This window comes from Panthera onca, chromosome A1 (assembly GCF_046562875.1).
Source record: "Panthera onca isolate mPanOnc1 chromosome A1, mPanOnc1 haplotype 2, whole genome shotgun sequence".
Taxonomy (NCBI): domain Eukaryota; kingdom Metazoa; phylum Chordata; class Mammalia; order Carnivora; family Felidae; genus Panthera; species Panthera onca.
In genome coordinates this window covers 133,836,264-133,862,904 of record NC_138339.1, presented here as the reverse complement: position 1 = coordinate 133,862,904, position 26,641 = coordinate 133,836,264, and the positions used below count along the sequence as shown (strand labels likewise).

At 38.9% G+C, this 26,641-nt stretch overlaps 1 protein-coding gene across 1 annotated transcript in view; it reads left to right on the top strand.

Annotated features, from left to right (window-relative positions):
* Nucleotides 1–26,641, top strand: part of CCDC192 (coiled-coil domain containing 192) — a 211,969-nt gene that overhangs the window by 161,541 nt on the left and 23,787 nt on the right. Inside the window, exon 7 of the mRNA XM_060637897.2 lies at nucleotides 3,218–3,289. Within this exon, the coding sequence (XP_060493880.1) occupies nucleotides 3,218–3,289 (72 nt within the window). The remainder of the gene's footprint in view (nucleotides 1–3,217; nucleotides 3,290–26,641) is intronic.

The window sequence follows — 26,641 nt, the reverse complement described above, 5'->3', positions numbered from 1 at the left end:
AAATCTAAATTCTTGCTTCATATTGTCACATGTTCTGCTGGTTGCCTTCTGTATCAGTGGAAAAAGCATGCTTCCTCCCATTCAAGGCTCTTTTCTCCTACTAGTGCTCCCAAGCCTGTGGCTGTCACCTTTCTAGGTATGTCACTTATTTGCCTTACCTCACACTTGCAGCTCCTTCCTCTCATAGGAACAGGTTGGTGTCTCACACCTGTGCAAAAACCTGTGATTCCTCATCACTCACTTTTCCCCACTCTTATTCTAAGGTAAACAATTCCACACAGTCTTCCTTTCCTTACCTCCTTCCGATTTGCTTTATACTCCACGATGGTCTTATTCTGTCCACCCTATTCAGATGATGGTGTTCCACTGAAAGCACTCTAATCAAGGTCCACAACAATCTTCATGACACTAGACTGAGTGTAAACTTTGCTGTGTTCACCTTAATTGAATCCAGAGCTTCATACAACACAAAGGACCACTCCTTTCTTCTTGACACGTTTCCATTCTTGGCCTACATCAAACCACAGAGTTCTGGGTTTTGTTCTTAATAGTTACTTCTCTAATTTGTTGAATTCTGCTTTATAGAATCTCTAAAGATCTTCAAGACCTAGTTCAAGGCCTCCTCTTCTTCTGAATCTTCAGTTTTTCTCTGGATTATTTTGTTCATTCTCGTGGCCTTAAATATCACTGGGAGTTTAATAATTTTCACATTTGTATCTCCAATCCATCTTTTGCTCTTTGAACTCCAGATTCATATATTTGCAGGTGAACTTTATCCTTCCTTTTGTTTATCTAACCTTCCAACTTAACTGTGCATCAAACATGGTCTTTCCCTATCTCCTCCCATGTTAGGCAATGGCATCACCACCTTTTTGGTTACTCAAGCTAAATACATTGGTAAAAAGAAAAGCTACAGAATGAGATCACTGCAGTAGTAAATGGAGTTCTGTGATATAAAATAAAGGTTGGAAAAGAAGTAGAGAACACATTGATGAGGTAGGTCAGCGAAAACCTCCTTAAGAAAGAAAGGATGTTTCAAGTGAAATACAAATTATGCGAAAGAGTCAAGCAAACAGAGAGGCAGAGGAAAAGCCTACTCCAAAAGGAAATGGCAAGTTTACAACTGTTTCAGAATAACAGTTTTGTGTATTTTCATAATAGTAACAAATTGAGTATCGCTAGAGAGAAGTAAATGAAGGGAAAGGTAGCAGACAATGAGTGTGTACAGGTAGGTGGAGACTAGATCCAATGTGAGCATTTCGGTAGTCCAGGTGAGAGGTAGTGGTGACTGGGACCAAACAAGTAGAATTTCAGAGAAAGGATTTTAATTAACTTTTCAAAAATTTTTTGATTGTGATATAATATACATAAAATATTTGTCATCTTGGGGCGCCTGGGTGGCTCAGTCGGTTAAGCGTCCTACTTCAGCTCAGGTCACGATCTCGCGGTCCGTGAGTTCGAGCCCTGCATGGGGCTCTGGGCTGATGGCTCAGAGCCTGGAGCCTGCTTCCGATTCTGTGTCTCCCTCTCTCTCTGCCCCTCCCCCGTTCATGCTCTGTCTCTCTCTGTTTCAAAAATAAATAAAAAAAATTTTTTAAAAAATATTTGTCATCTTAACTATTTATAGGTGCATAAGTCAGTAGCATTTAGTACATTCACAATGTTGTGTAACCATCACTACTATAAATATTCAAAACTTTTTCACTGTGTCCAACAAAAATTCTTTACCTATTACACAATAGTTGCCCTTTCCTTCCAGCCCCTGGTAATCTCTCCTCTACTTTCTGTTTCTATGAATTTGTCTATTATTAATACTCATATAAGTAGAATCATGTGATATTTATCCTTCTGTGTCTGGCTTATTTCACTAAGCATAATGTTTTCAAGGTCAATCCATGTCATAGAAAACATTAAAATAGAATTCTTTTTTATGGTTGAACAATATTCCATTGTATGTATCTGACACATATTTTATCTAAAATTTATTTAATCTTTGATATTTTTAATGTTTATTTTTATTTTTATTTTTGAGAGAGAAAGAGAGAGAGGATGAGCAAGGGAGGGGCAGAGGGAGAGGGAGACATAGAATCTGAAGCAGGTTCCAGGCTCTGAGCTATTAGCACAGAGCCTGACCTGGGGCTCAAACTCACAAACCGTGAGATCGTGACCTGAGCCAAAGTTGGACGCTTAACCAACTGAGCCACCCAGGCGCCCCATTTAATCTTTATTTTGGAAATAGAATTAGTGAGACGTATGTTGAACTGGATGTAGGGATGGGGATGAAGGTAAAAAGGGTGATTCCTAGGATTCTAGCTTGTGAAATTAAGTTGTAGGAGACTAATTTATGGAAATGGAAAACACTTGAAAAAGACATTCCTTAATCCCAAACTGAATTCATAACCTACCTGATGGAGGAGGATTCCAGAAGGATGAGGTCTCCATTGAGTCTGAAATGCTAAATGTGAATTAACCACGTAGAGAGCAATGCATGGGAAGAGGTTGGATACAGAAGAAAATTCAAAGAAAGGATCAAATGGTAAAATTCATGATGTTTTTTGCTTTATTTCTTTTACCAGGAACATCCTTCCCTAATTCCTCATGTCCCTGTCTAAAATTGTCCTGATCTTCAAGTCTCAGGTGAAATGCCAACTCTTCAAAGCTCCTTAGGCACTTACTTATGTTCTTTTAATAGCACTTACCCTCCTTTGGCTTATGTAACAGTTTTTGCCCATTTTTTACCTATTTACCATAAGCCCTTTGAAGGCATGTATTACATCTTTAGTATATTTGTATCCTCCCACCATACCCAGTATTGTCACCCTGCATAAAGAAGATGGTCAACACGTGTTGGTTTTAGCAGAATACCATTGTTAAGAATAGGAATAAAAAAGGTTATGCCAATCACCAAGCCTAAAACAAGGCAAGAGGCTATAAAGGATGGGTTCCAAAAATTATTATTTGAAGATTTTTAAATTTTTATTTTAGAGACAGAGTGTGTGTGAGCAGGGTAGGGGGCAGAGAGGGAGTGAGAGAATCCCAAGAAGGCTCCATGTTCACTGCAGAGCCCAATGCAGGGCTAGATCTCATGACCCTGGGATCAGGACCTGAGCCAAAATCAAGAATCAGATGCTCAACTGACTGAAACACCCAGGCACCCCAATTTGAAGTTTTTGAGTTCTTTATATCAGAATTAAATAATTATCTGATGTTATTACAGTTTTGGAGCAGTGGAGACAGCCCCCAAGTGACAGAGTAAACATCATAGGAACTTATTACATCAAAAGAAAAGGTAGACAATACTGAAATAATTAAGGGGTTGTTTTTTTTTCTTATGTCCATTGTTTAGTTTTGTGACCATGTAAATATAATCATCACAAAGAACAATTCCTGAAATGAAACTAGCAGTAAAGAAAATTATTGATGTAGTCATTTCTAACTTTTATCAAAATTGGTTTAGTATCTAAGCTGCTTATATTAGTTGAAGATGCAGCTTAGATTTCCAAATGCCTTAAAATAATCTATGGGAACTTAAAATATGTTCCTATTATAATGAGAAGTACTTCCAAGTGTGTATGTAGATTTCAGTTATGTCTGTGATATATAGAGAATTTAATCTTCATTAATCTAACAGTTCACTTGACAACTAGCAGTGGTCCTCTGACATCATTTGTGTCCAGTTTTATGAAGATGTGGCATTGTCTTACATGATGTTCTAAAGAGAACCTAGGTAATTATGGATTTTGTTTAAAAAAATTAGAAATCTTTATTAGAGTTGGTCAAATGGGCACATAAACATTAAAAAAAATAAAAAACAAACTCAAGTGTCTAGTTAAATATAAACCCATGGCTCAGGGTTAGGAAAAGAAACAGTAGAGAGTAGGTCGATGTGAAAATAAACCAACAGAGAAAATAATGCTCTCCATTGTTCAGAGTGACAAAGAATTGGCAGACATCCAAATGCCACAGGAGACAAGATTAATACTAAGTACATCTGTCAACATCCTGTTTGAAAATCTTAGCCAGGATCAGAGGTATCTGAAAACATCCAAAGGGGGTTTCGCCTAAGAATGAGTCATACTCTCTGCAGCAGAAAGCCCTAAAACATCAGTATAGGATGTTAGAAGTCAAACAGAAGGTAGTGATCATCTTGTCCAACTCCCATGTTTTACCAATGAGAAAAATGGGGCCGAGAAAACCCTTTCCATTCTGTAGCACTGGGAGACACCAGCAAGTAATGGACAAAATACGGACTTTGGAGCCATACAGAATTAGATTTGGATCCTGGCTTAGTGACTCAGACAAGTCACTTACTTTCTTTGGGCCTTACTATCTCTGAGCCCCATTTTCCTCAACTATAATATGGGAATAACTATTTTGGAAGGTGGTGATGAATTTAGAAATAAAATTCATAAAATATCTGGTAGAGAGAGAACCAACAAATGCTAAATCTTACTATCCCCCATGCTAGGATTACTGGATCACCTCAATCCAAGTATATGTTCAATATACCTTCAGAGATGCCCAGTCAGGTTTCCTCCCCCCAGTAAAGAATAGTGGTGAGAATGATACCATTCATTCACTTGGGCATTTAATAATCTGGAAATATTTAATGAGTCAGTATTGTATAAAATGCCAAATGGAACTTACAAATTTTTCCAGTTCTTCAACATAGCAAAGTATAGTTGAATACAAGGAGCAGAAATCTAATAACTTGGTGAAAACATTCTAAATACTACTGAAGGAATCTTTCTGAACTTAATCTTTCATACTTAAATATGCGTGGGGATGGAGTGTCAATGTTGCATATATGGATGTCAAACTAGGTTTTGTAAGTACACGATGACCTTTTTTTAAAATTTTTTTTAACATTTATTCATTTTTGAGAGACAGAGAGACACAGAAAGAATGGGGAAGGGGCAAAGAGAGGGAGGCACAGAATCTGAAGCAGGCTCCAGGCTCTTTGCTGTCAGCACAGAGCCCGACATGGAGCTCAACCCCACAAACTGTGAGATCATGACCTGAGCCGAAGTCAAAAGCTCAACTGACTGAGCCACTCAGGGCCCCACATGGCCTTTTTTTAAATTCAACAAGACTCTAAAAAAATCTTTTTATCCTTATTTTTGAGAGAGAGAGTGAGTACAGCAGGGAATGAACAGAGAGAGAGGGAGGGAGACACAAAATCCAAAGTAGTCTCCAGGCTCTGAGCCAGCAGCATGGAGCCCTATGCGGGGCTTGAACTTGCAAACTGGAAGATCATGACCTGAGCCACAGTCAGTTGCTTAACCTACTGAGCCACCCAGGTGCCCCAAATTCAACAAGATTTTAATTCGACAACATTTAAGATAGAAAAACAAAATCTAAAACTTCAAAGATTGAGTGAATTTATAGGGAGGTAAAGGAAGATTCCTGAAGACTTTATGATTTGCCAGAGTGAGACACAGCTGAAACATTGATCTTTAGCTATCTCCATTGTAAGTGTACATAACATGGAAATATAGGCCCAACCACTGACACAAAAGACTTAATCAATCACAGCCAACCTGGTTGCTGAGACCTTTTAGTCCTAATTCTAATTTACCTGTACAGACAGAGTCATTAGCCATGACATGTTAAGTGAGGAGGGACAATTTATGTTTCTACAGCCAGGCTTATGCCATGTTGAATGCACTCTTAGGATCATCCCTTTAAAAATGAATATGAATCTGGGGCACCTGGGTGGCCCCATCAGTTAAGCATCCAACTCTTGATTTCAGCTCAGGCCATCATCTTGCAGTTTGCGGGTTCTAGCCCCATTTCAGTTTCTGCACTTACAGTGCAGAGCCTGCTTGGGATCCTCTCTCTTCCTCTCTCTCTGCCCCTCCACAACTCATGCTCACTCGCTGTCTCTCTCAAAAAACTAATTAGTTAAAAAAATAAAAATAAAATAAAATGTTAAAAAAATGAATAGGAATCTGAATAGGAATCTTTTATGCTGAGACAGGATTAAGTCTTTAAGGAAATACCCTGTTACTGGTTTCTCCTAGTTACCATTTAGGTTGTCTCCATGTATGTGCCTAGAGTTGCCAATATGATAACTTAGATCTAGGGAGAGGTGAGAAAGGTATGAGATGCCAAGGATTTTATAACTAGAAAGGATGTTAAGGCCTATGGACTAAATCAAGGGAACCAACGTGCTCTATTTATCCCTTAAAGTATGGGCCTATGCTATATGTTAGATATTTTGTGTTAGTTTCAGCCATTTCACAATCAGGATATTTCACATTATAAACGGGACTTCCGGCTTCTCTGGAAAAGTTGGACACTGTGGCAATCCTGGGTCTCATTTCTTGCCTGCCAACCTTTGGTGAGAATTGGACAGTGGTGGCCCACTTCAATGCAATGAGTTTTCCCCAGTGTCCCCATCTCCACTTCTCCTCAGGGGCTTCACCAGGCCAGTTCCACCTGCTGACTTTACCTTCACAGCTCCTGATAAAGTCCAAACCATATCTGAGAGATGAGAAAAACCAAAGCCCAGAGAGATCAAAAGACTGATGCGAGCTCCAGAACCCAGATCTTCTATTTTCCCCTTTTAGAAAGTCTTTCATGACTATTAGTGTGTTGGCTACTTCCTAAGAGATCATATAAAATACTATCCAGAGCAGTAACCCTAAGAAACACCTCGGTAAAAAGTAATGGCACCAGAGAAAAAATACTATTGATTATCAGATGCAATTTAGCTTAATCTTAGGTTACAAATATATTCTTAGAAGGAGTCCTAATTATTATCAGGCAGTTGGCTCCTATAATTTTTTTTTTAATCTCTAAACTGGCTTTATTTGGATGTCAAATGTCACCATACATTAGGAGTCACATGGAGAATTACTGGAATGTTAATTCCTAGGCCCTTTTTCAAGGAGGCCCTGACTTAGCGTGTCTATGGTGTAATGTAGGAATTTGCATTTTTGATGACTATCACAGGTAATTTATTATACTTACTCATCAGAGTAAGAGGTCACTTTCACATATTCAGTTCTGGTCTCAAGCTCCAGACCATAATCACGTGCCTCTGTCCCCTTCACTCAGAGAAAAGAAGTTTACTGTGGTCCCTACATTCTTTTCCTTATTTTTTCTGTGTTCTCTGCCTGGTGGTTTATAAAAGAAAAACCCAAAGAAGATATGACTGACAGAGTATGAGGGATCTGAATATAATTGCCTAAATGTAATTGCTCAATTGGAATGTTTTTTTCCATGGTGACTAGGTTAATAATTACAGTATCTCCCACCCACTCTACTGACTCGGCTCCTCTTTCTAAAGAATGCTTCCTTTGAATTGAAAAAATACAACTCGAGTTGAAAAAAAAAAAAATCCTTTCTGAACCAAGTGGACCATGAGGTTTTGAAACTATGCTTTGAAACTTCATGTCAACTTGTTTTGTGCTTCTTCCCTAAAATTTGTGTCCTTTAAAGGGTTCATACTTTGTCTCCTACACCTCTTAAATAGATTTTAAAAAAAAACATTAGAGAGGGAGGGAGGCAAACCATAAGAGACTCTTAAAAACTGAGAAAAAACAGGGTTGATGGGGGTGGAAGGGAGGGGAAAGTGGGTGATGGGCATTGAGGAGGGCACCTGTTGGGAAGAGCACTGGGTGTTGTATGGAAACCAAACTGACAATAAATTTCATATTAAAAAAAATGGGAACAATAAAAAATAAATTAATAAATAGAAAATAGTTTTTATAAATAGTTTTAACATAACCACACAAGCAAAATACAAACTGCTATACAGCACTTCTGTCGCATGTAACCACCATTTGATTCCACCTAGCTGCACGAGATTTCATATGCTATATTATAGCAGAATCCACTTAAGCTTATCTTATTTGAAGCAGTTTTAAAGAGAAAAATTCTATATTCAGTCCAAAAAAAAGTAAAGAACGAAAAAGAAAATAAAAAAATTAGTTTCTTGGAAGAGGTTGCCAAAAAGGGATATAGTATCCGTCGCCAATTAATCCACACTGAAATTCCACAGAAGGAACACCACATTAAAGCAGATAAGGAGAAGAAGAAAAATTTCATCGAAGCTGAATTCCCAGTAGGGTAGTTCTGAGTGTAAATTCGGGTTCTCAGGTTCTAAATGCTAACAACAGAGCAATTCTTGATGTAAAAGCAGGCATATCTAATCAGGCCACCCTTCTAAGGAGAGGAAGGCTTTGGAGGATTTTTTAATATCGTTTAATGGAAACCAAACTTATGCCTGCATGGAATTATAGAGTATTAAGAAAAGGTCATATGTAATGTTTTCTTTTCTCAGTTTTCATCCTAGGAGTTGACTTTAGAGAATTTTCTCATTCCCATGTTACCTTTCAAACTTTTGCATTAGAATAGATGTTTTACTTTAGGAAAGCCCTTTAAGAAATTCTTTGAGAATATGAAAATACTTGAGTCTTTCAACTTCTAATGTGTTTTACTTCAAATGTAACTTTTATAATACTAAAATATAGGGGAGTGCCTGGGTGGCTCAGTCAGTTCAGCCTCCTACTAGCTTTTGGCTCAGGTCACGGTCCCAGGGTCTTGGGATCAAGCTCTGAGTCAGGGTCTGTGCTGACAACGCACAGCCTGCTTAGGTTTCTCCCTCTCCACCCCACCCCTGCTTGCCCACTTCCATTCTCTCTCTCTCAAAATAAACAAACTTAAAATAATACTAAAACAGGTTAATGTGCTTCAGAATTCATTACCTGACATGATTCTATCCAGTAATTTAGCCCTCCCTAATGTCAAAGGAGAAGTTTCAGGTACTGGGTAGTATGTAATACTTTTGTAAAAAGGTTAAAAAAATTGGGGCACCCGGGTGGTTCAGTCAGTTAAGTGTGCTCTGGGCTGATAGCTCGGGCCTGGAGCCTGCTTCGGATTCTGTATCTTCCTTTCTCTTGGCCCCTTCCCCACTTACACTCTGTCTCTGTGTCTCAAAAATGAATAAATGTTTAAAAAAACCCACAAAAACAGACACATAGACCAATGGAAAGAATAGAGACTCCAGAATTGGGCCCACAAATGTATGGCCAACTCATCTTTGACAAAGCAGGAAAGAACATCCAATGGAAAAAAGACAGTCTCTTTAACAAATGGTGCTGGGAGAACTGGACAGCAACATGCAGAAGAATGAAACTAGACCACTTTCTCAAACCACTCACAAAAATAAACTCAAAATGGATGAAGGACCTGAATGTGAGACAGGAAACCATCAAAACCCTAGAGGAGAAAGCAGGAAAAGACCTCTCTGACCTCAGCCACAGCAATTTCTTACTCAACACATTTCCAAGGCAAGGGAATTAAAAGCAAAAATGAACTATTGGGACCTCATGAAGATAAAAAGCTTCTGCACAGCAAAGGAAACAATCAACAAAACTAAAAGGCAACCAACAGAATGGGAAAAGATATTTGCAAATGACATATCCGACAAAGCGCTAGTATCCAAAATCTATAAAGAGCTCACCAAACTCCACACCCAAAAAACAAATAATCCAGTGAAGAATGGGCAGAAGACATGAATAGACACTTCTCTAAAGAAGGCATCCAGATGGCCAATGGGCACATGAAAAGATGTTCAATGTCACTCCTCATCAGGGAAATACAAATCAAAACCACACTCAGATATCACCTCACGCCAGTCAGGGTCGCCAAAATGAACAAATCAGGAGACTATAGATGCTGGCGAGGATGTGGAGAAATGGGAACCCTCTTGCTCTGTTGATGGGAATGCAGACTGGTGCAGCCACTCTGGAAAACAGTGTGGAGGTTCCTCAAAAAATTAAACATAGATCTACCCTATGACCCAGCAATAGCACTGCTAGGAATTTACCCAAGGGATACAGAAGTGCTGATGCATAGGGGCACTTGTACCCTAATGTTTATAGCAGCACTTTCAACAATAGCCAAATTAAGGAAAGAGCCTAAATGTCCATCAACTGACGAATGGGTAAAGAAGATGTGGTTTATATATACAATGGAATACTACTTGGCAATGAGAAAGAATGAAATCTGGCCATTTGTAGCAATGTGGATGGAACTGGAGAGTATTATGCTAAGTGAAATAAGTCATACAGAGAAAGACAGATAACCATATGTTTTCACTCCTATGTGGATCCTGAGAAACTCAACAGAAGACCAGCGGGGAGGAGAAGGGGGGGAAAAAAGTTACAGAGAGGGAAGGAGGCAAACCATAAGAGACTCTTTAAAACTGAGAATAAACTGAGGGTTGATGGGGGGTGGGAGGGTGGGGAATGTGGGTGATTGGCATTTAGGAGGGCACCTGTTGGGATGAACACTGGGTGTTGTATGGTAACCAATTTGACAATAAGTTTCTTATTAAAAAAAATAAAAATAAATTAAAAAATAAAAAATAATAATTTCAGTTTTATCATTAACATAGGAGCTTAGCAATCAGATAGCTTTAAAACATGCTAGCAAATATCTTACTGGCCTGAAAGAATCCTAATATGGTCCAAAATATTAGTTAATAGAGAAGGAGAGGTGGGTTAGTTCCTAGAATCAGAGTTCCCTATATAATAGAGGGCTTACTTATAGGTGCAGAAATTTAAGAAAAGAAAAAAAAATATGCTCTACTTTAGGCAGCAATAAGTAATCCTGTTTTGAATGATGAAGTGGGGGAAGAATGGACAGGTAGAATAGACAGGAAGGAGATGGACATTAACACAGCACAGCAAGCATGAGAGGTTAGACCCATGAAATACCCAGGATACAGAAGGACCAGACTTACAGGGGAGCCCCCTTCCCAGAGCTTCATCCTCAGCATTGTCCTACCAGCTGACTGGGGAGGGCAAGGAGGGAGAACGATGGAGGTCATTGTGGCTTAAAAGATTCCAGGGTAAGTCTATAGCAATTCAGTACTTAGATCAGAATTATGGTTTCTAAACAAGACTTGGGGTTCTCGGGCACATGGGTCATATTTACGGAGGACAGACTCGCTCTGTGAGTAGGGGTCCCTGACCTCAGTTGTGCCTTCTCGGTGGTGCCTGCTCTGGATTCCAGGGAAGTGATAACATCCAGAGAGTGGGTTTCATAGAGTCAGCTAGCTTTTTAGGAAGAAAGCAAAACTTTTATGAATGAGTCATGAGTCATAGACGTGTTTTGAAATTTAGTTCCAAATGTTACAGAATGCTGGTGATTTTAAACACCGGAGTAAAAGAATTATGTCTTTATTTTTCTGTTCTGCATTTTTTAGAGGATGGAGGTACGGTAGGGGAGAATTCTTTCCATTAAAACAAATGAAATGCTTTCAGACAGAGGTTAAAAGAGGACTAACAAGCAACCGTTCTAAATAGACATTTGCCTGAGGAGAAAAGATGTACAAGACAAGCAGTGGGAAGATTAAGATACCTTCAGAAACAGAAACACAGGCCCTGCTCTGAGGCTGCTGACTGAGCCCCCATCACCTCACACAATGTTTGTAGAAAAGGAAATGTTTGGAGAGAGTATCTGGAACAAAAAAGGGCTGGCTTAGTCATAAAGCTCCAATGTCAACGAGCATAAGGCCTGCTTCTGAACTTACAAGGCATATACACAGCTTCTCAAATGCCATCCATAAATATGAAAAGTTGCCTTACACACCCTCCCACAGAAAGAAAGAAAGAAAGAAAGAAAGAAAGAAAGAAAGAAAGAAAGAGAAAAGAAAAAGGATCAATGAGAAAAAAGGGACTTCACCTATTATCCATTCAAGGCCAATCACCTAGCAGAGAATTTGCAGATTCAAGTGTCACTTGTGGGCTTCTGATAACCCAGCTTGAAGACTCAGCTCTGATCGTGATCTTGCAGGAGCAGACTCACTATTTGCAGTGGTTTCAAAATTATATTAAGTTCTCAAAATAACCTGCATGTTTATCTTTGAATATTTACCCAAATCCCATGGGTGTGTGTGCATCGCAAAGGGATGGCAATGGGCATAACAAGGGGGCATGGGCTCTAAATTCTGGATGAGATAGCAGGTCTCCTTAGTGGTTACCCTTAAGTTCATGTTTCCACTGATGATCAGTAGTGGCTTAAGATCCCCGGAGAAAACTGTCCATCCAGATCCAATAAGCACCTGCATTCACAGGTGTTTAGTATGATGTGAAATTTTACCTGTTATTTGCCAGAGACATTTTTTTTTAATTTTTTTTTTAACATTTATTTATTTTTGAGACAGAGAGAGACAGAGCATGAACGGGGGAGGGGCAGAGAGAGAGGGAGACACAGAATCTGAAACGGGCTCCAGGCTCTGAGCAGTCAGCACAGAGCCTGACGCGGGGCTCAAACTCACTGACCGCGAGTGCCAGAGACATTTTAACATTCGCCTGGAATATCTAATTCTCAGGAGATGAATAGAAAATGAAAAACAGGGATCTGAATCCCAGATTCAGATTCACAAAATATGTGTGCTCATCTTAGTATTTTGGTTGTGCCTCAGGTTCCTCATTGCTCTAAAACTGCAATAGTGTTGTAAGAGTTTGTTGGGAAAAAAAAAAACATATGGAAACTTCCACACCACTTCCTTTTCATGGAAGTGTCTCTTTCTCCTAGAGATGCTACATCTATACAGTGGTGTGGTTTATTTCAACTCATCCCAAATTCAGTGGTACAGGTCAAGTGGAATTATGTTTATTCTACTAGCTACAAAAGAGGCACTTAAGCCAGTACAGTTTCAAGGGGAGGAAAGTGAGATTCTACTTGAGGGGGGTAGCCAGCTTATGTTTTTTTTTCTTTTAATGTTTATTTATTTTTGAGACAGAGAGAGACAGAGCATGAGTAGGGTAGGGGCAGAGAGAGAAGGAGACACAGAATCTGAAAAAGGCTCCAGGCTCTGAGCTGTCAGCACAGAGCCCGATGCAGGGCTTGAACCCACGAACTGTGAGATCATGACCTGAGCCAAAGTTGGATGCTTAACCGACTGAGCCACCCAGGCACCCCAGTCAGCTTATGTTTCAGAAGAGCATGTGGGATGGGACATATTGATGTGGTCATCTTTGGCAAATATGGTCAGTGGTACATGACTTGTTGCATAACCAAAGTGTGAAGGTCAAAACCTGAGTATAGTCTGTTGGCATTTTCTTTTTAACAAATTCCAATTTCTCCTCAGGAAGATAAATACTTAGAGTGAATGAGTACAAGGATTTTGGATTCAGGAAGACAAAAGAGAAAAGCACATTAAATATTGTAAAACATTCTCAAAAATGGACCTATGACTCAAACTGATACGGATTCTGAGCCATGACTTCATGGACATAATTCCTTGGCTTCCTACAGACTTAGGTATCAAATACGAGAGATAGAACATTTCCTTTTATTTAATTAGGTTTTCTTTCAAATTACTTTTTATTAAAGCAGTACTATATAAAAGCTGATATTGCTGTGTGGCTCAAGTCTTAACTAAACAATGGGTGTCTCTTCTGCATAACGACTGATTTGAGAAAAAACTTTAACTTCTGGGTTCAGAATAAAACTTTTCCCCAGACTACATATACTTTGGTTAAAAATATGTTTAAGTCTATATAGGTTATTTTTTTAAGCAGAAATATAAATAGTCCAAACAATGAGACACAATTATCATCAATTTTATTTCACACAGTAAAAAACAAAATCTACTTGAAGCAAACAAAACAGAAAATAAGTTCCGTGCTTTCATGAAGCTTATGTAGTGAAACTCATTCCGTGTTGTTTCACTAAAATATTCCTCAAGAAATTAAACTGTTTTGTTAAATGACAACATTGATAGGTAAAGGCATGAAAAATCGTTCCATTCCAAATGGCAAAATCAGCCATTCCAAAAACTGAAATGGCATGAATAATCATCCATGATTTGTCATTCTTCTGGTTAGACCTAGGCCAAATAAAGAGTGCTTAGGAGGTTGTTGCCAGATTGATGTCTCATTTGCATTTTTATTAATGATTTGTAAAAGTTTTTGCTGATGAAAAAAGTATGTGTGAGGTGCTGCATATCTTGTAAAACTATATTGACATCCCTACTGAATTTGATTAGAAAAGTAAACAAATATAAATAGTCTGAAAATTAACAGAGAAATCATAATCATTAGTTGAGATATGAAAGGCAAACACGATTAAAAATAAAGCCAAAAATAATGAAAACTTCTGTTCAGTCATTCAGTCTGTATCTTTTAAGACTGCCTTTCAAAGAATGATTCTGGAATCACCTTCATCAAAATTACTTTGGATATGAGAGACACAAATGTGGAATCCTGACTTATCCCAGACCAGAAAGAATAAAAGAAGAGAAGGAGGGTGTTTGTACACCAGTTTTAAAGAAAGTCTAAGGCAAGAAGAGGCTGGCATCCAAGAATCTTCCTCCATACTCTAAATCAGGCCCTCCTCACCTTCTATGTATCCCCACCACACACAATTTTGATGGCTCATCTCAAACTCCACCACCCTGAAGCTATTCCAACATTCCAATCCTATTTTAACTTGGTCCCTCATTGACCTATAGTCCTGATCCTATGCTTCCTCTTTAGCCTTTGATTATGCTGGATTCTCTATCATTCCATAATTGTCATATCTGTAAGCTTTGTGCCAACTCCCCAGTGCCCAAAGTAAGCAGTCAATCTTTAGGACTAGTTGGTCAACCACACACAGTCAGAGCAGCGATGAGCAACCTTGTTTTCTAAACATGGAAATGTGTCAAGTGGAATGAGGTACAAATGAGAGTATCAGGGCAAGCAGGATGAAATCTGCTTCATGAAATTCCTTCAAGGTGTTCTGTATAAAGATTCTTGGAGCACATTCTTGCACCAAAGCCATAGATTTAAATGCACAGTCCCAACCAGCACCATCTCTAGCCTTAGACCAGCAAAAATAAAGAAAATTCAGTTTTTCCTGACCTCCCTGCCTACACACATCTTACTCAGGTAGTTGGAGGCCCGGAGCTGCACCAAAAGTAGACAATGGTCTTAAATGGTTTAGGCAAGGTGGCCAAGGAGCTGGCAGATAGCTTACTCCTTAACTACGTGAAGATTAGTATAGGGGAGGAAAAGCTATATCTCGACCCTCTTAGGTTTTGTAACTGGAGGGTGTAAATTTAACTGAAACAAGATAAGTGCACCTGGGTGGCTCAGTCAGTTAACCGTCAGATTTCGGCTCAGGTTATCATCTCGACTCCGTGAGTTTGAGCCCCACATCAGGCTCTGTGCTGACAGCTCAGAGCCTGGAGCCTGCTTCAGATTCTGTGTCTCCCTCTCTCTTCCCCTCCCCCATTTGTGCGTTTGTCTTTCTCAAAAATAAGTAAGTGTTAAAAAATATTAAAAAATAAACTGATTAGTTTCTCAGTAATAACTGAAAGACAGATTAATAGGGGAAAGCATACAAATGTATTTTATGTTAATGTTTTTACGTGATATGGGGCTTCATAGGAAAGAAGTGAAAACCTCAAAGTGGTTAGTCCTGAGAGCTTTGGTATCATCTTAACAAAGGTTGATACACTGGAGATGAAGAACAATGGGTTTGGGCCTTTAGAAGCAGTGAATTGTGGGAAGGTAAATATATATGGGAAACTAATGAAGGATTAGGGTCATGTAGTGAGTTTTTTTTGTACAGATTCAGCTTAGCATCAACTCCCTCCCCAGTGATAAGGCTGGTACAAGGAAGGGACCTTTCTCATGGGATATTTATACTCTGCTCTTAGTGAGAAAGAGGGAGAGGACAAAGCCCTTCCTCCATCTGCTGTTTCTCAACTTCCTTCAGTTCCAAATAACCAACATGCCAAAGCAGTGTTCACTAGCTACCAGTTAAAACCTGAAAACTCCTGTTCATTCGTTCAGTCTGTATCATTTAAGAGTGTCTTTCAAAGAATGATTCTGGGATCGTGTTCATCAAAGTAACTTTGGATATGAGAGACACAAATGTGGAATCCTGGGCCTATCCCAGACCAGTTAAATTAGAATATCTGGTGTGGGCCTGGAATCCACCTGTTCAACAAGCTTCCGAGCAATTCTCAGATTTTGTGTTTTTTCATGCACGAGGCTGCTTTCATGCACAGCAAGGCATGGCTGGATAGCCCCCTTTCTTTGGGTCTGTGTTCCAGAGTTCACTACAATCCTCACTGGCCCCTTTGACTCACTCACATTTATCTGACTGGTCCATATAGGAGTTTGTATTTTCAACCCATGGTTGAAAGCCTTCCTGGTTGTGTGATGAGAGGTACGTGATCAGCAGCCTCTGATAAATCAGACTTGCTAGAGATGTTTCCGGAAACCTCTTCTGTCCAATTTACTTCAGTTCAGGAAAAAAAAAAACCTAGAAACGTAGTGACTCTAATATGACAGATGGCTACATTTAGCCTCTTGGGACTTGGGGAAAGCTTATAACCCTTCTCTCTACACCAAACTGCTGTCAGGAAGCTGTCTAAGAAGTGATTCCCAGAGCCTTATCCTTTGATGGCTGGAACAAGGGGATCAATATAAACTATCTTTATGTCACTTCTACAACTGCTGCTGAGAGAGAAGTCATTAGGGAATATCAGAGGTGACCTTAGGATTCTTTCCCAAGACCATGCTAATTCTGACCCTTGGGAAACAGAGGTCAGGAGAAAATGTCATAGGAGTAAGAGAAAGGCAACACTGCTTGAAAATTAATGATAGTCCACTTAAAATCAATTACCCATTAAACTTTTACCTATATCCACACAATCAGAGCATATTTAGATAAGCATTCTACAGATAAGCTGCTTATTCTTACCTCTACCAAAAATACAGTACCTAATGACTATTTCATTAATAATATTAACTAAATTTTTAAGATAAAAATAACCCATCTTATTGTCCCAAATTATTTGTTCATAATACCTTTCTAAGTAAATACACTTATATACAGATATAGTTTTATAATCAAAATACTCTATTTTGTATTCTGCTATTAAGATCTTTTTTTAAGCTCTTAATGTTTATTTTTTTGAGTGAGAGACAAAGAGAGAGATTAAGCGAGCTCAAGGGGGGGTGGGTGGCTCAGAGAGAAGAGGGAGACACAGAATCCAAAGGAGGCTCCAGGTTCCAAGCTCCAAGCTGTCAGCATAGAGCCTGACGTGCAGCTCGAACCCACAAACCGTGAGATCATGACCTGAGCCGAAGTTGGACACTTAACTTACTGAGCCACCCAGGTGCCCCTTTAATAAAATCTTTCCAACTTTAGTACTATGGGGATCCCAAATATGGTGAATAAAATGTACATACAAGAGCATAATCATTGAGGAATATAAATCTTTCTTTTAACAATAACTTAAAAACCTAGTAACAGCAGGAAGCTATGACAGTTTTTTTCCATTATTGAAGCTGCATCCTGACAGGGACAACATACTCACTAAGGAAAAAAAAAAAAAACAACAACAACAAAAAGCAAAACAAAACAAAAAAAACCTTTCTGCCATCATTCAGTTTATTAAATGCTTTTCAAATGACTTTCATAAGCATTGCTTACTTGATGATTCCCCCTTTTTCACATACCTCTATATGCCTTTGTGGAACACAGATCATACGTGGCAGTAAAAGCCAACTGATGTATCTATTGTTGGACTGGTTGTCTACCGAACATTCAACACCCGGCATGACTATTAAGTGAGAAGTAAATACCCACAAAGACTGCTGCTTGTCAGAACTATTAGCAATATTGGGTTTATGTGGCATTGCAGAGAGAATTATAAATGGTAACACTAGTTATTCTGGGCAGGCAGAGGCTATGAAGTACCCCAGTCCTTCAGGGCTTATTTTAAGGGGGTGAGTCAATGGGGACCTGATGGGCTCAGTCAGAAGAGCAGGGAACTCTTGATCTCAGGGTCATGAGTTCAAGCATAGATTTTTGTAATAAAAATCTCAAGCGTGGCTAGATCGAGATGTTTGGATAATGTCAATGGGATTCAGGATTCTGTCTCTGTCTTCCAACCCTACTTTCCTCTACAGTGGGTTCGTTCCCCACTTGCTGGATTGAGGGGGACACCAGGAGGTCCATACTTGAAACATCTATGTTCGGCAACCCCAGTCGGACAAGAATTCCTTTTTCAGAGCCGTCTCACCTAAGTCCTGCAATTCACTCTCTGGAGGGAATTTTTTTGGATAAACAGTTATGATTGGATAATGCAAATTTTTAGATGGGTACGCTTGGTTTATGTGGGCATCAGTGGACCCTTCAGCAAGGTCAGCTGCACCCAAGTTATATAGCCTGAGAGCAGAGAAGGGGAAATTACCCCAACAAAGTTGAAATGGTTTTCCTAATAGTAGCACTAACAGGAACAGACAAACACACAATAGCTAGACAGTGCAAGCAGACATGATAAAAACTTGGTCTCAAGTCCTGATTTACAGGACCATATTTAAACCGATGGTTGTTAAAAAGAAATAAAATCCAGAGGAATGGAAACTTCTATTGAAAACTGTTTTGTTCTAAGATGGCAACCAGTTATTAACATTAAATTCAAATGAGTGAATTTCATCATGACAAAAAGTGGCCGGAACAGATAATGAATCATCCCCACCACCTGCCAATTGTATTCTAATCCTAAACGCTGGATCTTGTCAATATGTTACTTTGCATGGCAAAGGGAATTTTGCAGATGTGATTAATATTAAGGAGTTTGAGATGAGGCGATTATACTAGATTATCCAGGTGGGCCATACGGACATGACTCCTTAAAAACACAGAACCGTGCCTGGCTGTGGTCAGAGAAAAATGTCATCATGAAGGGTCAGAGAGATGTAACATTACTGAGGATGAAAACAGAGAATAGCAATCAGGAGCCAAGGCATGTGGACAGCCCCTGGAAAATGGAAAAGGCAAGAAACTGATAATCTTCTATAGCTTCCAGAAGGAACATAGCCCTAACATCACCATGATTTGAGCTCAGTGAAACCTCTATTAGTCTTCTGACCTCTGAACTGTTAAGACAGCAATTTTGTGTTGTTTGAGCTGCTGTATGTGACAATTTGTTAGGCAGGAACAGAAAACTAATACGGCAATTATTTTGGCACTCTGACATATCCTGTGGCCTAAATTCTCAGGACGTGGTCAGTTCACACCACTTGGAATAGCTCAGAATGAAGACCTCATTTTAGCAGAGACATTTAATGCTCGCTGAATGCACATGTGTCACCAAACTTTTCCAGGCTCTGTGCAGTCAGAGAGAGTCATATGATTTTGAGTTTAAGTAACATATTCCACATCTTAGGCTGAGACAACGAAATGCCCCTGCTCTTCCCCTGCCCAGCTCTTTAGTTCTCTTCCCCAGGCAAATTGGAAGGCTCTTGTTTAAACGGTGGTGCCCCAAGACACAAACATATGCCCAGATACCTGAGATTTTGCTAAAAAGGAGCTGCCTGGAGAACCACTAGACTTGCAAAAGATTTTGCACGACTGAAAAATAAAGTTCTGTATTTTAAATTATCGGCATTTCCAGGTTTGTTTGTTTCTGCAGACTTATCAAGACTATCTTGACTGGTATAGTTACTTGGAATAATGCTATTTCAGGAAACAGAGGATCCAACCTATCAAGTTTATTATGGAAACTACTTTCTAATTCCCTCTCTCTTATTAACCTATTAAGCTGTATCATTTATGTTTCAATTTCTCTGTACATATAATTAGGAGATATATAATTTTATATAGCATGTGGGAAAATATTCCTCTTATTTGTGTTGTTTTCATCATACAATAATGTATTTTAATTTAGAAAATAAAAAGAAGTTTTGTATTTTTTTAAGTGAGAAATAATATTCTCATTTTCCTGTTATTGACTGGTAATGATAATGGAGATTCTATGCTTTCACGGTAAGTTTATACGATGAAGATTTGTATTTGTATGATGAAAATTGCTTTTGTTCTACCAAAATTTTACATTTAGGACATTTGCCAAGGGGCACCTGGGTGGTTCAGTCAGTTGAACATCTAACTCTTGATTTTGACTTGGGTCGTGGGATCGAACTTGGCATTGGAGAGCTCTGAGCATGGAACCTGCTTAAGATCTTCTCTCTCTCTCTCTCTCTCTCTCTCTCTCTCTCTCTCTCTCTCACTCTCACTTTCTCCCTCCCTTCCCCTGACCTTTCCCCCCTCTCAAGCACTCTCTCTCTCTCTCAAATAAAATTAAATAACGTTTTAAAAATTAAAAAAAAGACATTTACAAAGATATTAATGAATTTCAAGAAAACTGCACACTTAATGGCCATTGAAAGGTCTTAACTGACAAGAAAAAGTAAACTCTCAATCTGAAATGCTTTCCTAAGAGAACCAGAATGGTTAAAAAAAAAAAAAAGTAAACCCAAAATATAGTCAAGTTTAAATAGAGTAATGACTTAATATTTTCCATTTAATCATCCAGGGTGATAATAACAGCTTAAGAAGAGCTAGAGAAAGATTGCCCAATTCCTCTCCTTCAGTGGATGGAAGACAAAATTAAGGACTATTGGGTAATATATGCCAGCAACCAACAGGAACAGAGATTATACCTGAGGGCAAATCTAAGGGCAGTCAGAAAGTAGTTATGTTGTTAAGAGTAAGCAAAAGTCGTATCTTTTTAATTGTGGTAAGATATACGCAATATACAATTCACCATTTTAACCATTTTCATGTGTGTAATTTGGTAGCATCACAATACATTCGCATTGTGGTATGACATCATTCCCACCATCCAGCTCCAGAAGTTTTCCCTCATCCCAGACTGAGACTCTGTGCCCACTAACTGCTCACTCCTCTCCCCCAGCCCTCGGTAACCACTATTCCATTTTCTGTCTGTATAAATTTGACTATTTTAGGTACTTCCTGTAAACGGAATCATTCACTATTAGTCCTCTTGTGACTGACTTGTTTCTCTAAGCACAGTGTCTTCAAGACTCACCCATGTTGGAGCAGGTGTCAAAATTTCCTTCCTCTTTAAGGCTGAGTAATATTCTATCGTATGCATCTACCATATTTGTTTAGCCATTCATCAGTCAGTGAACATTGGAGTTGTTTCCACGTTTTGGCTGTTATGAATAACACTGCTCATGACTACTTGTGTACAAATATCTGTTGGAATTTCTCCCTCAATTTGGGGTTGGGGGTAAGTATCTAAAATCACAATTGCTGGATCATATGGTAATTTTCTTTTTTGCCTGTTGAGGAATTGCCATACTGTTTTCTGCAGATGTTGTGCCATCTTGCACCCCCACCAACCATGTGCAAGTGTTCAATTTCTCCATATCCTTGCCAACATTTGGTATTTTCTGGTATTTTGGGGGGTGTTTTTTTCTTTCTTTCATAACAGCCATCCTTATGGGTATGAAATGTTATCTCATTGTGGTTTTGGAAAAAATGACATCTTTTTACCATTGAGAAATCCTACCACTGGCTGTGTGTGTGTGTGTTCCATTTTTTTTCTGAAATTAAAAATGTCTGACTTGCTGCTTACAAGAGGAATCCTACCAATGAACGATATTGAACTAATGTACAAGTTAGCATTTTAATCTTTTTAAAACGAGACAAATAAATAATTCATTTATATAGGGGCAACATTCGTTTTCAAATATTCTCTTTTAGAACAAATTGTTTCATCTAACCTAAAACCTTAGATTTAGATTATGAATTTATCTAAAGTAATTTACATTGAAAACATTTTTTGAACTATTTCTTGTTTTTACTTTATTTTTTTAAATTTTTTTTTAACGTTTATTTATTTTTGAGACAGAGAGAGACAGAGCATGAACAGGGGAGGGGCAGAGAGAGAGGGAGACACAGAGTCTGAAACAGGCTCCAGGCTCTGGGCTGTCAGCACAGAGCCTGACACGGGGCTCGAACCCACGGACCATGAGATCATGACCTGAGCCGAAGTCAGACACTTAACCGACCAGGCCACCCAGGTGCCCCTTGTTTTTACTTTAAATTGGCTCTCTATTAATTAGCTATCTCAAATAAATATTTAACCTCAATTTTACTTCAAGAGATTTTGAATTTCCATTAAATCTATTACTAGTGGTAAAACATGAAAAAACTAAGTCACCAAAATCTTTGGTATTGTGGTGACTCTTCTCTAAATAGCATGGCCAAGGAAACCTATAATAATCCTTATCCTTTTTTGTTTAACCAGTTGAGTAATATGAAGTTAGAATCTAGATATTTGATTCATAGTCCACAGCGCTTCTAGACATAATAGCAAAAGTGTATAAACTCTGCAGTGGGGCGCCTGGGTGGCTCAGTTTGCTTATGCTTCCGATTTCAGCTCAGGTCATGATCTCGCGGTTCATGAGTTTGAGTCCTGTGTCGAGCTGTGTTGAGGGCTCAGAGACTGGAGCCTGCTTCGGATTCTGTGCCTCCCTCTCTCTCTGCCCCTCCCCTGCTCACACTTTGTCTGTCTCTCTCAAAAATAAATAATAATAAACATTAAAAAAAATTTTGAACTCTGCAGACAAGGCAATCAAATTGTAATAACTAGGAAGTATATTTGGGAGGGAATATAGGTGCTTCTTGTCTACTCAGCATTGGTGTTTTGTAAGAATATACTCACAATTCAGGGTGGCTTAATGCCATCATTTTGCTCTTCTGAAGAAGAGTCATGCCATCTGATGCCTCGTCTTACACACACACTGACTATACACATCTCACTGCTTGTTCATCCCTAGAACAGCAAACTTTATGGTTCTTTCTCAGGAAAGATGATTTTAAAGAGGGAAATACTTAAAACATACTAATACTCTAAGCCCAACCATTTCCCCTGGTGATGTAATTTGAGAACTCTTTGATTTGGGCCAGGTCAGGTTTTCCCTTAGAAACTTAAAGGTCTAAGGCTTTCTATTAAGTACTAAATGAAATAAAGTTTACAAGAAGAGGTTTTCTAAACTCAATTTTTACAGAAGTATAAAGGAGAATTATTCCTAAAACATTATCAGTCATTCTTGTCTCATCTTTCATTTCACTTTCCCAAAACAAAATAAAAACTTCAAGTAGATCACAAATAAGTTTTAACATCACTACACCCTGATAAAATTTAAGTACATTAGTGCTATCATATCACTTGCTCAAGGAAAACTTAGAAATATCACACTGGTTTCTGATTTGAATTTTTGTAGTACTAAAAAAGTGGCTTGAAATACCCTGATATAAGTGCTAGTTTTAGTAATTTACTTTTATTTCTCCTCGGATTTCCTTTTGCCATTAAGTGTAGACCTTGAGACTAAGATTTATTCCACAAAATAGGCAGTGGCAACTGTATAGTACAAAGAGTAATTGTTTAACTTTGGCTTTCAAACTGAGGTTAAAAAAAAAACTCTTTATTTCTGAGAGAGACACACACAGAACATGAGCAGAAAAGGGGCAAAGAGAGAGAGACACAGAATCAACATGAAGCAGACTCCAGGCTCTGAGCTGTCGGCACATGGCTCGAACTCACAAGCTGTGAGATCACTACCTGAGCCAAAGTCAGATGCTTAACCAACTGAGCCACCCAGGTGCTCCCAAACTGAGATTTTTGAAAGCTCCTTAAGAAGATAGTAATTTTGAAAATCACGCTTTGAATACGAAGAGTAATTTTCTCAATCTCTCAAAATCCTATTTTTTCAAAGGTTGCAACCTCTAATATTCAATCGTTTTTTACCAATAAGAAAGGAAATCTATTATTTTTCATCCTAGAACATATATTAAGAACAGAAGCTTGGAGAACTGGCTCAAGATTGCACCGAAGAAAAGAAAAGGAGATTAGGTTATGTGGCATAAAAATAATTCTTACTTTACTGTCCTGACAAGGAAATGCCAAAGAGAGAAGAGAGAGAAGGATGTGTACACAAAGACACAAGGCCAAACCCCTGGGAGAAAGCAATGGGCAGTAGTATAAACACCCCACTGAATTGTGGTGAATTCAATGCTATACTACATAGCCTGATGAGTCTGTCCTCCTAGGTATCCCTTACTGACCGGTCAGCATCTCTGATTCCCCGTATCTTAGATACTAGCCCAGGAAATACAGACATTCTCTTGTGTCCCATCTGGGGTGAGGAGGGAGGGACTAAAGAGCTGAAACTCCAAGAGGGCTAGGGTTGGGGCAAGGAGACTAGTTTGAGACCTAGAGAAGACACCAGGGTCCTCAATGACCAGTTCCACTGCGACATTTGAAAAGCAGCTGAAACCAGCTCAACAGAAAGCAATCAGCAAAGGATACAAGAAAGCATGGGGACAACAGTGACTTCACAGCAGGACAACATAAGTATCAGGCACCTTTTTGTCAAACCTCAGCAGTGTGGTGTTTACTATGGCAAAGTATGAGATAAAATGGCGAGAAGGCCCCAGAACTGACTTAAATGCTGTAGGGACAGACTGACGACAGTTTTCAACTACAGGGATGTAAAAACCCTGAGTGGGCAAGTTCAGGTTCATTATCTTCCCCTGGCTTCCAAGTGACAATGGGAGATCGATAAAAAAAACAAGAAATCAATTAAATTTTGAGGCATACCACACTAGACATGGATAAATATGTTCTTCAAGATGCATTGCATATAAGAAACGTTTTTTTTTTCCCTTTTGAACCTGTTTGCAACTTTTTGATTTTCTGCCTTCTTTGTAGTCTTCTGTGCCATTAGTATTCGATGGGCCCAATCTCAACAGCTGTACATGCTGTAAAGTTAAACAATTTGTCCATCATCATATGGCTGCTTAATGAAAGAACTGAATGCAGCACTTGTATTTTTCTGACACCAGAAGGTCCAAAGGTGCCTTCTCATAAAGAGAGGCTGTTTTGTTTTGTTTTTAAGTTTTAGTTATCAAGTGCAAAGATGATGATACACTGAATTTTATTGTACTAATGACAAATGGTTTCTTTTATTTTTATTTTTCTGGTCAAGAGAGAGAAATAGAAAAGCTCAAGCCTTGATAAAATGGCTTATAAATATTATTTCATTTCTTAGGGAAGACCATAATCTCAATTCATCTCTGAGATGTTTTTTATTAGCTCTCCTATTAAAGAACATCTGTACAAGGATCACATTTCAGTATTTTCAAAACGTGCTCATTTTAATTTTGGCACAGTTTCCTTACTTCCGCTGGATCTGCCAAGCCAAACACCTGTGTGAAAGAGACACGGCAAACAGATCACACAGAGGGAGTGACGCTAAGATGATGGAGACAATCAGCGTGTGCTACAAAGACAAGGTGACCTTCCTGCGTCTCCAGAGCCCCAAGGTGATTTCAGGTCTGCACCTTCTCCCTGAAGCTAGAGGCTAGACCCCTTCTGTCCTGCTTGTCCATCTGCAAAATGACATATGCCTGTATGGCTTTCAAGGTGATGTGCAGTAAAATTCTCTGTTGATTTCTCTTTAAACTGGATCCTTATGTACTGGGTCCCTAGAAGCCTTTGGCAACCTCACATAACAGAAAATTCAAAAGCTCAGAAGACAAGAAGCGTGCCAGCATTTGATACTGGCTTCCTAAGTCATTACAAAGAAGTCATGTTCAAGTGAACCAATGCTGTACCTTTCTCAGATTTGCTGGTTAACGTATCCATCTTTATTAGCAAGGGAGTGGGGCAGAACGATGTAATATAAAAGGAACCTTCCATTTGTGCTTCTAAATGATTCTGTGTGTAATAGGGAAATCTAGACAACAGTAAACTCCCAGCATTGATCTAGTAATTGTTCAGAACCGAATAAATATACAGGAGTTTAAATAGTTGTACGTAATACAACTCCCCCTACCATTCCCATTGTTTCCCCATTGCGGTAAACATGGGATTTTCTGTTCTCATGCAGGAGCCATAAGAAAGGTAGTATCCAGTAGTAAACAGTGGACCACTGACTGTCCAGATCACATTATTTCACATGACCCCATATACAAGCTAACATCAGTGTTCTGCCAAAGTATAACCCATGGGGAATAGGCCTTTGAGGTTGTTTAAAAGTGGTAGGCTGTGAGAGAGAAGCCTATTTCCTTTCTTAGAGCCTAATTTAGCTGGAAAATGAAGATAGAATATGAGTTTCCTGTAGCTTCATGCATTGTGTAATTTTATTGGACATAAACAAACTTGCTCTGAATGGCTTATAGGAGCCAGCTGAGATATTTACTTTTATGCAAAATGTGACCTTCAAGCTATATATAGCACATCATCCAACAAGGACACAAAATAGTTCTGAACAATGCCCCTTTACAACTAGTCCCATCATCAAATCCGACAACGGAGATCGCTTTCTTAAATTTCACAAGGCATACGTTGAGCCCTACAATATTGTGAAGACATCAACCAACCTTTGTGAAACACGTGTGAGCCACTAAGTGTGCGAGCCCTGAAGACAGGAAGCCGGGTGACACTGTATCTCTATCCCCAAGGAGCTTACATGCCAGAGGAGAGGACACAGATGTAGATGTGCCAATACTAAAGATTGTCCACTGCATTCTGATGCCTGAAGAAAAACTGGACAATAAGCCTGCTGCTATTATTTAAACTTGGGAATTCTTCATGATTCCAGAGGTACTGTCACTTACTTGTAATTGAAATGGACGTTTCCTACACCTTCTCCCATACACTGATCGTAGGAAGCTAAAAATGCACACATGTACGGTATTCCTCTCAGCCTAAGTTGGAATGCTCCATGATTTATATTTATGGACAGATATTCACATATAGAGAAATTTTGTCTTCTTGGACCACAGAGGGGATGACTAC